The 15,037-nt window shown below is 39.2% G+C and overlaps 1 protein-coding gene across 1 annotated transcript in view; it reads left to right on the forward strand.

Moving 5' to 3' along the window:
- Nucleotides 1-15,037, forward strand: part of PREX2 (phosphatidylinositol-3,4,5-trisphosphate dependent Rac exchange factor 2) — a 307,653-nt gene that overhangs the window by 95,392 nt on the left and 197,224 nt on the right. Inside the window, 2 exon segments of the mRNA XM_030553242.1 lie at nucleotides 2,305-2,406; nucleotides 4,061-4,222. Of these exon segments, the coding sequence (XP_030409102.1) occupies nucleotides 2,305-2,406; nucleotides 4,061-4,222 (264 nt within the window).

The raw sequence follows: 15,037 nt of genomic DNA on the forward strand, positions 1-15,037 counted from the left end.
AACATGGTGAAATTTGAGAAGATTGCAGCACCTTTTCTAAAAATGTAATAATAATCACTGTCCCTCAGTAGTCAAAGAACCTTCTCTACTCAATATGCTATAGAACAGGAGTAGGCAACCTATGGCACATGTGCCGAAGGCGGCACACAAACTGATTTTCAGTTGCACTCACACTGCCCGGGTCCTGGCCACCTGTCTGGGGGGCTCTGCATTTTAATTTAATTGTAAATGAAGCTTCTTAAACATTTTTAAAACCTTATTTACTTTACATACAACAATAGTTTAGTTATATATTATAGACTTCTAGAAAGAGACTGTCTAAAAATGTTAAAATGTATTACTGGCACACGAATCCTTAAATTAGAGTGAATAAATGAAGACTTGGCACACCATTTCTGAAAGGTTGCCGACCCCTGCCTTAAAACTTCCCAAGTGTCTGTCAAAAAGATATGCTTTATGCCATGCCCTGAAGGCCATGTTAGTTGGGCTATTTCAGACTGGGGAGACAATTTTTTTTTTCTTTTGGTTCAGCTACTGGACTGAAAAATAATTTATTCACATAATTCTAGTCAAAACCAATACCTTTAACTCCATCGGAAAGCCAACAGACAGCTAAAGAAGATCATGGTGCACCAGTGTAACATACTCAGAGAGAGATATTTCACCTAGCAAATGAGTTATCACAATCTACACTTGATTCAGCTTCCAGATGGATTTCAGTTTTACCTTTGTGTAGAGTGCATTGCAGCAGGCCAGTCCAGCTGCAGCGAATGAATAGGGAACTGGGCTTATTTAGTCTGCAGAATAGAAGAGTGATGGGGGATTTGATAGCAACCTTCAACTACCTGAAAGGGGGTTCCAAAGAGGATGGAGCTAGGCTCTTCTCAGTGGTGGCAGATGACAGAGCAAGGAGCAATGGCCTCAAGTTGCCGTGGGGGAGGTCTAGGGTGGATATTAGGAAAAAACTATTTCATTGGGAGGGTGGTGAAGCACTGGAATGGGTTACCTAGGGAGGTGGTGGACTCTCTATCCTTAGAGGTTTTTAAGGTCTGGCTTGATGAAACCCTGGCTGGGCTGATTTAGTTGGGGTTGGTCCTGCTTTGATCGGGGGGGTTGGACTAGATGACTTCCTGAGGTCTCTTCCAACCCTAATCTTGTATGATTCTATGAATACATCTTGGTATTCAACATCCAAAAGATGTAGTTGCAGTCTCCTAAACAGATACAGATAGATGGAGAACAAAAGTCTTTGTTATTACTGTTATTAAATCATCTAAAAATAATTGGAAGGCTAACCAGGCTCCCTACATGCCCCCACAGAGTAGCTAATGATGGGGACACACACATTGTTTTAATTTAAATAAATCAGACTTTATTGTTTGGTTTACTCTTTGAATTGTAGGGAGACCTTTCCAATATGCCTTCTGTGTTTGATGGGTAAAGAGAGACCCTACTTACCTGCCTTTTAAAAGTTGAGCAGTTGTAGGGGTGTTATCAGTCTATATTACACTAATTTTGATTGAATTGGTATGATGTTCTCAATACATAGAGCTTGATTTCATATAACTTTAAAATGTATCATATCACTATTTCCTCTATTGTCCCCATTCCTACTACTGCATATATACATTCATTACTATTAGTATTAGGTCCATTTTTTTTAATAATTCCAACAATTAAATATTTACCCTAAAGCCACTTGCATATTTTGTTTATCTGAATGTCTTTAATCCTATCTCTACCTCTCGCTGAATTGTGTTTGTGAATGCTTCCACCAAACGTTCTATATTTTTCTCTGCTTCCAGTACTGTGCTCCTGGTTGTTACCTACATTTTCTGTAGATCATGGCTGGAAAAATTTATTTAGTTTGCATAATATCAACAATCCAATAATTATTTATTTTACTTTATATATGTAGAACAGCATATACCTAAAATGGTTAAATGAGCTTTAGTGCTGATTTGTTTCTTTAACACATCCTTTGAAAATAGCACTCAACAATGGCAGTCGGGTAATTGTTTTTGTGTGTGTCAAAGTAAAATGTTAAATGTTTGGTTTAGTGTCTTTAATTATTATAATAAAGAGTAGACAAGCAGATTATGTATCTGTTCATGATAGTTTTGCAAGTTTACTTTAATATTATCTTTGTATATGGTAATTTACAATTCTAGGCAAGTGTTTGTGTCAATGATTTTGGAAGAGCTTTTTTTTGTGGCAATTGCCTATATTTTAGAACAGTGATTTCTCATAGGAAACTGCAGGAAAGAGTTTAATGTAATGTGTTTCTTTCTTGAACTCTTGTAGAACTGTATGTTGCTTGGAGGACGTAAGAACACAGATGTTCCATTGGAAGTATATCTAGTAACACCAATTCAGAGAATATGCAAGTATCCCCTCCTTTTGAAGGTACTTATATGTTTCCTACCTAGGCCTTTATTGTCTGCACATAAAACTTGATGCTATGCATATTTAAGCATGACAGTAACAACAACCTCTCCCCAAGATGAATGATCCCCCAAATAAATATTGGCTTCAGGCTTGCACTCATTAAAGCCAATGGCAAGTCTTCTAGGGACTTCAGTGCAAAAAAGATTAACAGGCTTTGTTCGCTGTAAAGGATGGGCACCTCTCTAGTTTCAGCACCTCCTTTGTAGGGTGATGGCCACCTTCATCATTGTTGAGAGGAAGCCATTAATTTAAACTTCAATGAATTTAATGAGTTTGATTTCAGTTTGATTTAAGTACATGCTTAAATGCTATGATAGGGAGGGATACAATTATTCGTTTGCTTAAAGATAAGCATGCAATTAAGTGGTTTCCTGAATCAATGCCATTATTAGTAAACTGTAAACTAAAACAAATGTCAAAAATGCTTTTAAATAGGTACGTAAAAGGCAGACAAAGTATTTTCAGATAACAATGAAATGACAACTGTCTAGTTCTCTCTCTTTCTCTCCCTCTCTCTCTCTCTCTCTCTCTCTCTGTGAATAGTGAATGCATAACAAATTTGTGTTGGATATTGTATATTTTTAGTTAAAAAGGAGGAAATGACTTGCATTTTTGAAGAGGAAGCGGCATTTGTTAATTGCATTTTGACTATTGGATAAGTATTTTTTATAATAAACCTTTAGCTTCTAAAACATTGTCCCCTCTTAAAGAGGCACATCTCACTGCACTGACATATATCAGAGGGGTAGCCGTGTTAGTCTGGATCTGTAAAAGCAGCAAAGAGTCCTGCGGCGCCTTATAGACTAACAGACGTATTGGAGCATGAGCTTTCATAGGTGAACACCCACTTCACATGCATCCAACGAAGTGGGTATTCACCCACGAAAGCTCATGCTCCAATACGTCTGTTAGTCTATAAGGTGCCACAGGACTTTTTGCTGCTTTCACTAACATAGAAGACTGAAGGGACACAGCTTAACATTTAGTCATTTTTTTTAAAGTGAGATAAATAATATTATTACTATACTGAACCCTGAGTCTCCCAGCCTATTTCTGTGGTTTTACAACCACACTGTCCTACTTTGAAATTGTTTTTATATTCTTTCTTGCTATGTGAGAAATACACACAAAGGAAGGAAACTGACTAACAGATTCTACAAGAGATACTTTGAGACTAATTATACATAAAGTATTGTTAAATGCACCAAGCGAACTAACTGCAAAAAATTAGCAAAAAACAATTGACATTCTTTCAGTTCACAGTAACCTTAGGTACTAATTTTGAGAATAAAATAAGCACTTTAAGACATATGTATGATTTTTGTCATTAAAAGCTGACTGTCCTATAAAAGAGGTTAAAGGTCAACATCAACACCAACCTTTCTGGGGGAGGGAGGAGACAGGGAGAGAGAGCTGAAATGGAAACTGTTTTTGAAATATCAGGAGCTTTATTGCCTTACCAGGACACACTGTTGCAGGATGTAATAGGGTTCCACCTAATAAAAGAGGAGTTTGATATCTACTGTTTAGTTTTCACATCCCAGTCAATATGGGCCTCCTGGTAATGTACATTTGAGGATCTAAGACTGATGTACTCTTTATGTATAAACAGGAGTTATTGAAGCGGACGCCAAAGAAACACAGTGACTACACAGTATTAATGGAAGCTCTGCAAGCCATGAAAGCTGTCTGTTCCAATATAAATGAGGCTAAGAGACAAATGGAAAAATTAGAGATTTTGGAAGAATGGCAGTCTCACATTGAAGGATGGGAGGTAGTGTCACCATATTTCTCATTGTGTAAGACAGGAATGCAGTGATGCAACTTGGCAATTATCAGCATATGCAGTACATTACTTTTCATAGAATATTAGGGTTGGAAGGGACATCAGAAGGTCATCTAGTCCTACCCCCTGCTCAAAGCAGGGCCAATCCCCAGACAGATTTTTGCCCCAGATCCCTAAATGGCCCCCTCAAGGATTGAACTCACAACCCTGGGTTTAGCAGGTTAATGCTTGTGACCCTGCTTGTGACAGGGAACTTCTCATTTTGCTAGTAAAATCACAATTCTTACTCAGGATCTACTCTATGAGTAATATCAATATTTTTGTCTAAGGATCGTCAGTGATGCAGACACTCTCAGTGCACTAACCATCTTTCAGAAAAGACAAATTGTCTAGCTCTGGATTTAGGATATTAACCATTTACATCAAATAATAATAAATATATAAAAATCAGTCTGTGCTTTAGCTCTATGGATTACTAACCGTTGTTCTCAGGCTTTGCTCTTTTAGACACTTACTTGAACATCCTGCCTAGTCAACTGGGGGGGAAATGTATAGACCATAAACTTTTGAAAAATTAACAGATAAGGGATTATCTGAAGAGTGCCAACAAATACATGTTCAGCAGTGTGAATACAACAGCGTTTGTACTTACAGTTGAGTCTCTGAGCTGTTGAGAGGAAGGTGAAAAAAACAGCCCTATCCTGGCCTGGTCTGACAATGAGGGAAAAATTCCCTCCCAGTCCCATAAAGGTGACTAGCACAATGCCCACAGCAGATCAAAAACACATAGACTTACTCTAATCCCAGGATTAGGAGAATGGGACCTGTTAATGCAGGCATGCAATGATGCCTTGTTGCAGGGAAAGAGCCTGTGTGCCCTCCCCTCAGACATGCAGGAACTAGTCTGCTTCTGCTGAGCACCTCCAGCCAGCCAAACTGCTCAGCTGATGCTGCCTCTCCCCCAAAATTCAGGAGGAAGCAGGGCAGAGGAAGAGAAGGGAGAATTGTATTAAGGGGCAAAACCATTTTCCTCCTGATGGTCCAGACAAAGACTCCATGCCCTAGAGGCAGTGGGTGTACCTAATGTTAATTAAGCATAGAAGAAGATTTGTCTCTTTCTAAAAAAGAGCATAGTTATTAATTTTGTTTAGACAGAAGCATCCATGTTTGTGCAGGGAGATTTGAATACATCATGTAAAGACTGTTCCTGTGGCACAGGTTTTCTCTTGTTTCCAAAACTGGATAGATAAGATCTGTATTACTACATGTCTTCCATTATGCCTTGAGTCCTGGATTTTAGAGAGTAGTGATTTTCAAATTTCTCAATCCCAGGAATCACTTACCACATTCTGCAGATATTCACAGTACATAGAAAGAAGGAATCTGTCTATGCACCAAGTATTATATCAATTGGTCATGTGTCTTCAACCTGATCTTACTGCATTGATTTTAGTCCCTTGTCTCAAAAATAACAAGTCATCAGTAGAAAGAGTCCAGGGAAGACAAAAATGATTAGAAATAGGGTGTAGGGCTCATGCAAGGACATATTGTTTGCAGTATTTTGAAAATGAGAAAGTAAAGTTGATAAGGCAAAGAATGAATGGATGAGAAGTCCAATAGGATTAAACTTTCCCAAAGTACAAGAATAAGAGATAATTCAGAATTAAAGGCAACATGTTTAAAATAGATTTTAGAAATACTATTTTTATCCAACACATAATTAATGTGTGGAACTCACTGCCACAGGATACCACTGAGATAGATCAATACATTTGAAAAATTAAAATAAACTAGATGTAGGAATATCTTCTGCAATAATACTAGCTAGCTGGAGTGGTAAAAGTGCTAGCAATTGAAATGCTTCAGTGCATAAACTGATTATGTCAAGAGAAAAGATGCACAGATAATCCTTCTCACCTATCGCTTCAACTATGTTTCCTCTTCTCTTTGAATCTCTTCACTAGATCCCCTTTTCATTATTGTGCTTGCTTTCAAGACTCTGTATATCCAGCAGATTCCTCACCTAGATCTTAATGAGCATAAATAGTTAAGGAACACAAATATTTTTGCATCAATATTTTGTTTGTCTGAATAATGCAAACAATGTGGGGGTTTTGGTGAGTACCATACCTATTAAATTCCTCAGTCTTTCCAAATCAGATATATTTACACCTCTCTACAAATTTAAAACCGTTTTTAGAAGTTACTAACAATATGACTTAGCAGATGCTTAAAGCTTAAATTATGGATTTAGGAACTGTTGACTACTTGACAAATCACTTATTTAATTTTTATATACTTTTGCCTATGTTAGCAAGGTAATTAGAAGTTTCAACAAACAAGAACTATATAGTTTTAATTTATGTAGCTTTCTAAGAACAGATTCTTCATTAACATTTATTATTAAACAGTCAAAATGAATTATTTTAAACACTATTTTTGTGCTACATCTGGTCTAGCAGAACCATGTCCAATATATGTTGGGAAAAGTTGTTTTAATTGCTTCTTTTTTGTGTATACCTGCAGAACAGAATTTACAATCAACCAGTTAAGAAAATAAAAACTAATCTTGACCCCCACTTTACCCACTCCCCCAAAAGAGAAATGCAGAAGATTCAAAAAGTGTGTACTGAATCCCTAAAGATGTATACAATAATATGCATATCATGGTTACAATTATGCAAATATCCCAGATGATAGTGGGAAACAATTCGTGGAAAACTGAGTTTTTTATACTTTCTTTACATGTTTAGGTTTATGCTTTGCACTACAAAACAGCTATTTGTTTTCCCTAATAATTTAGGGGCTTTTCCATATTAAATTTAGGAATGAGTTCCGTATTGTGTTAGTTGTCTATTTTGTCTTGTTTCCCAGGTATAATAATGTATGAGACCATTGTTGCTAGGTCTATCATATTGTTTTATAAGGTAAATCTTTGATATCTTTTTGGTGCTATAGAAAAATTTGGGACAAATCCTGTTTACCTTAATAATGAAAGAACTCCACTTAATTTAATGGGATGGCTACATTTTATTAGTCATAGTAATTTTATTGCTCATTTTAACTATGCCCAGTATTTTAGGCACTGTCCAAATTGGATCAGACAATATTTCTGCTTTGAAGATTTTACAAATTTATGCCTTAATATTACAATGCATTGCATATGGGTGGATTTCTGTACTTGTGTGTAACTCCGCTGAAATTAATGGGGCTCTCGGTAGGCACGGCAGTGAATTACATGACATAGAGCTAATTTTGGCAATTACACAACATATGGATTTTGATGAGTCACGAGACAGTAAGGACAGGTAGTGGAAGAAGGACACGGTGAATGTCTGTACAATGACTTGGTTAGTCAGTGAAGCTAGTGTCCAGCCTGATGGAGAAAAAATAAGTAAGAAAATATAAATGGATAGAATGAATAAATATCAGACTGATCAGTCATTTTGTGTGAGTTAGGCTAGCAGATTTGGTCCTATTCCTTCTAGCAGTCCTTTGGCTAAAAAAAAATCATCTTGATGAAGCTTTAGAAATCCCTTTACTTTCAAATCATCGCACAAAATTTTTTAAAAAAAGTTTCCAAACAAAAAGTTTCTTAAAGTAGATTTCCATGTGAAAGATTTTATATTCAGTGACAGTTGCACACACAGAGTGACAGTTGCCCACACAGTAATTAATTAAATACAAGATTCATCTGAGCCCTGTTTGCTTTTTAAATAGTTTTTTTCCTTTAAAATACATCATTAAAGAAAAGTCAGTGGACCAAGTCCTGTGCTGTTACGCAGTTGCAGATCTGGAATAACTCCATTGTCTTTAATGGAGTTATGCTACATTTATGTCAGTGTAACAGACCAGATTTGATTATGATATGACTACCACGTGATGCCCAATGTAGCAAAGTTGCTCATTTTCCTAGAGGCATCCTCTTCATACATAGAGTATGTCTACTCCTTGAAACAGTATAAATGTCAGAGCTACTGTAAGAGGTAACTATTTTAGATAGTTCTGCACAAACAAATCCTTGAATGCAATGTATGAGCGTGGATTTAATTAAATAAACATCTGGTTTTCTATAGAGCCTAAGAATAAAGAGGCAAATGTGTTGGAGGTTTCTTACCAGAAGGAAATGTTTAACACATTGCTTGGCTTTTTCTGAGAAGAAAAAATATTTTTAGAACCCAAGGATGAAAGCATGACTTAAATTCCCATACAAATGTCATAAAGCTAAGCTTGTGTTTATGATAAAAATAGAGATGTATGGAAAAACAGAACATCTGCTTCAAGAAAGAAGTTTCTTAATACAATTACTTTTTCACTTAATATTCTAGATGGTTAAATATATTGGCTTAAACATAACATAAGAACATACATAAGAACATAAGAACGGTCGTACTGGGTCAGACCAAAGGTCCATCTAGCCCAGTATCCTGTCTACCGACAGTGGCCAATGCCAAGTGCCCCAGAGGGAGTGAACCTAACAGGTAATGATCAAGCGATCTCTCTCCTACCATCCATCTCCACCCTCTGACAAACAGAGGCTAGGGACACCATTCCTTACCCATCCTGGCTAATAGTCATTAATGGATTTAACCTCCATGAATTTACCCAGTTCTCTTTTAAACGCAGTTATAGTCCTAGCCTTCACAACCTCCTCAGGCAAAGAGTTCCACTAGTTGACTGTGCACTCTGTGAGGAAGAACTTCCTATTATTTGTTTCAAACCTGCTGCCCATTAATTTCATTTGGTGACCCCTTGTACTATGGGAATAAGTAAATAACTTTTCCTTATCTACTTTCTCCACATCACTCATGATTTTATATACCTCTATCATATCCCACCCTTAGTCTCCTCTTTTCCAAGCTGAGAAGTTCTAGCCTCTTTAATCTCTCCTCATATGGGACCTGTTCCAAACCCCTAATCATTTTAGTTGCCCTTCTCTGAACCTTTTCTAATGCCAGCATATCTTTTTTGAGATGAGGAGACCACATCCATACACAGTATTCAAGATGTGGGCGTACCATCGATTTATATAAGGGCAATAATATATTCTTCACCTTATTCTCTATCCCATTTTTAATGATTCCTAACATCCTGTTTGCTTTTTTGACTGCTTAATTAAGAACTTGTATAAGTGGGTATCTAAACTGGTGGAATGATTCAGCAATTAAAAACATCTGTCAATAAAATTTGTGCAAAGGTTACAATGAGAGAGAGAAGAAAACAGACACACTCACAAAATGGCATTTCATGTAATCAGAACACCAAAAATCCCAACTTGGTTTCAACCCAGCTTGGTAACAGTTGAATGGGAAATTCTGCCATCTCTTAGGCTTTCCCCTCTTCTTACCACCAAAATAGCTATTTTTATAGAGATTTCTGTATTCACTGAGAGTCTGAAACTACGTCTCGAATGCATACCATGGGCTGCAGTGGTTACATGCCTCAGTGAAAAGCAGGCCATGTCCACACTGTAGTGTGGAGATACATGTGTCAGTGAATGGGCTCTGGCAGCAGGGAGGCAGCAGGGAAAGGTTCCGGCAGCAGGGAGCTGCCAGAACCTTTCCCCACAGCGTCCCTGCTGCCACAGTTTTTCCATGCTCCTGGAGTGTTTCACTACAGCAGGGAAACAGTGGAACACTACGTTGCTAAGAACAGCCACGTAGCTGGGAGAGGCACTGCTTGGGTGACAAGGGTACATACCCAGGTACATACCCACAGGGTTCAGGCATGTCCTTACTGTACGAGCTTAAGCAGTTCCTCACCGTCTACCATCCAGTTGCTCCTATGCCAGGGGGGCTTGTAGTATCTGTACTCTACATGCCACTGAAAGGAGTGTGCAGTGTAGACGTTCCCTGATTGTGCTTGCAGTCCTCAGTCTTGCCACATTTTTACCCATGAAAAGACTAAATGAAGAGTTAATTCCCTTCTTGTTGAACAACTGTGTCCTGTCACAGGGTCTCTGCTGAGGTCCTGTCCATTGACTTGAATGGAATTGCACCCATTTACACCAGGTGTGAACTTGGCCCAGTATGTTTTGGATAAACAACTTTATTTCACAAATAAATATTAAAAACAACAAATACTGATTCTGAACTTTTAGTACTCTATCACAAGTGCTTCATTTGATGCTTGTAAACATTAACTGAAGTACTGTGTTAGTGATGCTGTATCAAGGTTGAGAAACTGCAGCCCCATTCTACAGACTAGGAATATAAATCCATGTTTTTCCATGGAAATTCCATTAACAGTGACTTTTCTTATGTTTGATCTTACCCAAAAAATTTGTCCTGAACCCAAATATTTACTAAAACCCTGTCTTGCTGCTTTTGACTTATCTAAATGGGGCAAAAAAATTGTTCTAAATTCACCTGAGGAATTTTCCACAAACTTTTTGTGCTTGGGCCAATTAAAAATATTGTGATTCTAAAACTTCAAATTTTCCCTTTATATAGTCCTTAATGTGGATTAGTATCTTGGTCTTGTTTGAAGTTACTTGCTTTTGAAATAAAAAAGTTATTAATTAATTTGTTGAATTTGCACATCACGTGCTTTATTTTCCTTAATTTTAGGAACATGCATCAGGCTGCCTCATTCAGGGTGCTTGTAGGTGCGGTATTTGAAAGAATCTATTTTCATGTAGATAATGAAGAAAATTATAATTTCAGTTGATTCTGTTGTTTTCACATCTGTACTTTTAAAGTTTTTATAAAAAGCATTGTTTTGGGATGAACCATTCTTGTTAGAAATTGCCCTCAACTTTCAGTGGAGGAAGAAATGTTCATACTCTAAGCATCAATACATTGATTTTAAGTTGTTAAAAAAAACAACCCCTAAACCTACAACCCCCTGATAATTAGGAACCGGGCAACAAAAAAAGCAATCATACTTATCATAGTGAGAAAAGCCTGGAAATACCCAGTATATCATAGTATCAGAAGGGTAGCCATGTTAGTCTGGATCTGTAAAAGCAGCAAAGAATCCTGTGGCGCCTTATATACTAACAGATGTTATAGAGCATGAGCTTTCGTGGGTGAATACCCACTTCGTCAGATGCATGTATTGGAAATTTCCAGGGGCAGGTATATATATGCAAGCAAGCTAGAGATAACGAGGTTAGTTCAATCAGGGAGGATGAGGCCCTGTTCCATCATATGCCAGCAATGCCCCTCTGCTATGTACATCGGCCAATCTGGAAAGTCTCTACGGAAAAGGATAAATGGACACAAATCAGATATTAGGAATGGCAACATACAAAAACCTATAGGAGAACACTTCAACCTCCCTGGCCACAATGCCCCTCTGCTATGTACATCGGCCAATCTGGAAAGTCTCTACGGAAAAGGATAAATGGACACAAATCAGATATTAGGAATGGCAACATACAAAAACCTGTAGGAGAACACTTCAACCTCCCTGGCCACACTATAGCCACACTATAGCAGACCTTAAGGTGGCCATCCTGCAGCAAAAAAACTTCAGGACCAGACTTCAAAGAGAAACTGCTGAGCTTCAGTTCATCTGCAAATTTGACACCATCAGCTCAGGATTAAATAGAGACTGTGAATGGCTTGCCAACTACAAAACCAATTTCTCCTCCCTTGATTTTCACACCTCAACTGCTAGAACAGGGCCTCATCCTCCCTGATTGAACTAATCTCGTTATCTCTAGCTTGCTTGCATACATATACCTGCCCCTGGATATTTCCACTACATGCATCTGATGAAGTGGGTATTCACCCACGAAAGCTCATGCTCCAAAACATCTGTTAGTCTATAAGGTGCCACAGGATTCTTTGCTCCAGTATATCATAGTTTTAAATATCAGACTATTACAGATCAGGGATTTAAAATGATACCCAGGGTCAGATAGATATGGAAATATTAATTTAATTTTAAAAACTTCTTATGGTGGGGGAATGTTTTTTCTGCCAGAGATTTTCAAAGGAGCCTACAGGAATCAGAAGCCCTATTCCCATTGAGTTTCAATAGGAATTGGGTGCCCGCCTCCCTTGGACTCCATTTAAAAATCCCACACTTTGTGAACCATCAGGCACATGCAGGGCTTAGCTCCCTGAGTAGGGAGTCAGACAGCTGCAATTCTCTGACTTACTCAATGTTCATAATGCCCTTCATGTGCCCTCTCCGTCCTTTCCTGCACCATTTGGGGCAATGTATGTCTCTAGTGGGAGGAAGCAGTCTCAACACTCACCTCAAGTGTGGAGACAATAGTTGTCTCTGTACCCTCACAGAGTGCACAAGGGGAGGGAGGTGCCTTTCATTTTTTACCTGTCCCTCCCCTGCATGGATGAAGGTTCTTCTTTGAGTGATTGGTTACATCCTTTACAATGTAGGTGTGTGCATATCTCATGCTCTGGTTAGGGTTGCCACCTCTAAGGTATAAAAATCATGGACATCCAGGATGATCCTGAATCCATAAAACTGGACACCAGGTGACATGTACTGAGAACCCTGACAAATTTCCCAGGACAGCTGCTTCAAAAAAGTGATGACTGTGGGAAAACTTGGACAGGTGGCAATCCTAGCAGTCATGCCAGAGAATTTTCTCTTGAGGCACCTGTATTGATAGCTGCTTGTGTGCCTTGGCTTCCCCATGCTCTGAGCTGAGGGTATGAAGGGTGGAGTTGCCCTGCCTATCTTTAAGTTCCTTTTTATTGTCGGCGGTCAGAGCATGTTATTGTGCTTTTACAGCCCTCGTTCCACTCTGAGGAAACAAATTATACATAGTTAGTTAATTAGAGTTAGTGGCACTCATTTTCTCTCCTTTGGATGTCTTTATTTTATTTTGGATAGGCAGGCTTGTCTGGGGATTGCCCAGTAGCAGGGGAGCCTATGCCAAGGTCCCATGGCTTTAAGCCTAGCTCCTGGTATCCCAATACAATGCTTATTAGAGCCCCACACACTTGCCGTTTTGAAGTGCCTGAGTGAGGGTCACATTAGAGAAAGGTGTCCAATCTGCCATGAGTTCAAATCAAGAAGAAAGAAACAAAAGGAAGAGTGCCGTAGCTATATTCTCATGAAGCCTGTTGCCCAGCACTGGAGCCAACTTGATCAGCGGAGGGGAGCTCATTGACTATTCCCTCTAGGAGTGCTCTCCTAACCTTGCCAATTGACAGAGGCTAAAGGAGACCCCCTTCAGCAGAAAGCATTTCTGGATACCCTGTCCTCCAGAAAGCATAAATGCTTAGAGCACACTCATCCTCTAAAGCCAAAAAGAAAACAGCATAGACTGCTCATTCAAAGTCCTTGGTACATGACTCTGCAGCAAAAGGCCACCTTGATACTGAAGGTAAAGTGCAGCTTTCGGCTCACTACTTCCCAGTACTATTTCACAGTGCTTCTCATAGGACTGAACTTTTCCACTCTGGGGCCACCCTAGGACCATTGAGGCCAGCTACTTCATCAGTAAGAATAGAGGATCTATCACCTCTGCTTTCTGCAGAGCAACCATTGATCTTACCCTGATGCTGAGGTCTACACAGCTGGAAAGGACGTGTCATGCTTCTTGGTACCTCCATCACTGCTGATTCAGGGTGAAGGCCCGTTATTGGTACCATTTAGGGTGACCAGACATCCTGATATTTAGGCTTTTGTCCCGTGTCCTGACTGGTTTTTGGTCGGGATGCAATTAGTCCCAATATTTCACGGTACTCCTTTTTCTTTTTTTTCTCCACTGGCAGCACTCGGTTTTTTTTTCTCCGCCGGCAGACCCCACCCCTCATGTGTCCCGATATTTTCTTCTTCTCATCTGTCACCCTAGTACCATTGCACATAGCGCAGACTATGGCATAGGCCCTTGGTCTCAGAACTGGTACCGTCATCCTAGGCTTCTTCAATGTGACAGTATCTAGAACCCCAATACTTGCTCCATTTCAACACTATGTACCAATAGCCAGGAAGCCTTCAATGATACCACCGGTACCACAGGCTCAGCTTAGATTCCAGTCCTAGTCCCTGATGTCTCTTCCTGGAACTGTACCACCTGGCCTTTGATGGTAATCTTACTCCTCAGTGGAGTCTGAAGTGGGTTCCTATGTCTCCCACTAATCCAGGGTGTCCTTCAAAACTCGTTTCTGCTCTCACAGAAGACAATCTGCAAGGAGCAGATAGGGGACTGGTGGTCTGGCCTCTAGTACTAGATCAGCCTCCTCATTGGCCTTACGGTGCTAAATAAATCAAAAGAATACTGAAAGGTTCCATATTTTGGGTGCATTATGATAGTGTTCTGTGGAAAAGCTGGATTTGCTTTCTTTGTCACTGTCCAGGGCTTCAATGAATACAATAACACTTAACAAAAATCACTGACCTACAATTATACCATCACGGGTTGGATCTTGTCAAATGTTATAAGATAAGCAAGGTTATCATTGTTTAATGTTCAGATGGGAGATCTCCGAGGGAAAAGGGGTCCATGGAACACTTGTATATTTAATGCAACATGCTGCAGCCATTTTTTCATCTCTATAGGACCTCAGCCAGCAGTTTATGTTTAAAAAGGAAAGGAAAAAATAATACCCAGAGTAGTGATATGATGAAAACTACAGTTAATGCAGTGTAAAAATTGAGACTTTAATCATGTGTCACGCATTCAGAGTCAAAGTAACCTATGCATAAAATAGGGCGTTGGTTTTCATCCTGTGGGCACACATCCCTGAGAGGGACATAATGACGTTATCAGGGGGTGCAGGATAGGGTGCGGGCCTGTGGCTGAGTGTCGGGTCCAAGACAGGGAATCAGTGAGGAGAGCACGCAGGGAGTCCCCAGGGGTCAGTGAGGGAGGGAGAG

The sequence above is a fragment of the Gopherus evgoodei genome, chromosome 2, assembly GCF_007399415.2.
Source record: "Gopherus evgoodei ecotype Sinaloan lineage chromosome 2, rGopEvg1_v1.p, whole genome shotgun sequence".
NCBI classification, from domain to species: Eukaryota; Metazoa; Chordata; order Testudines; family Testudinidae; genus Gopherus; species Gopherus evgoodei.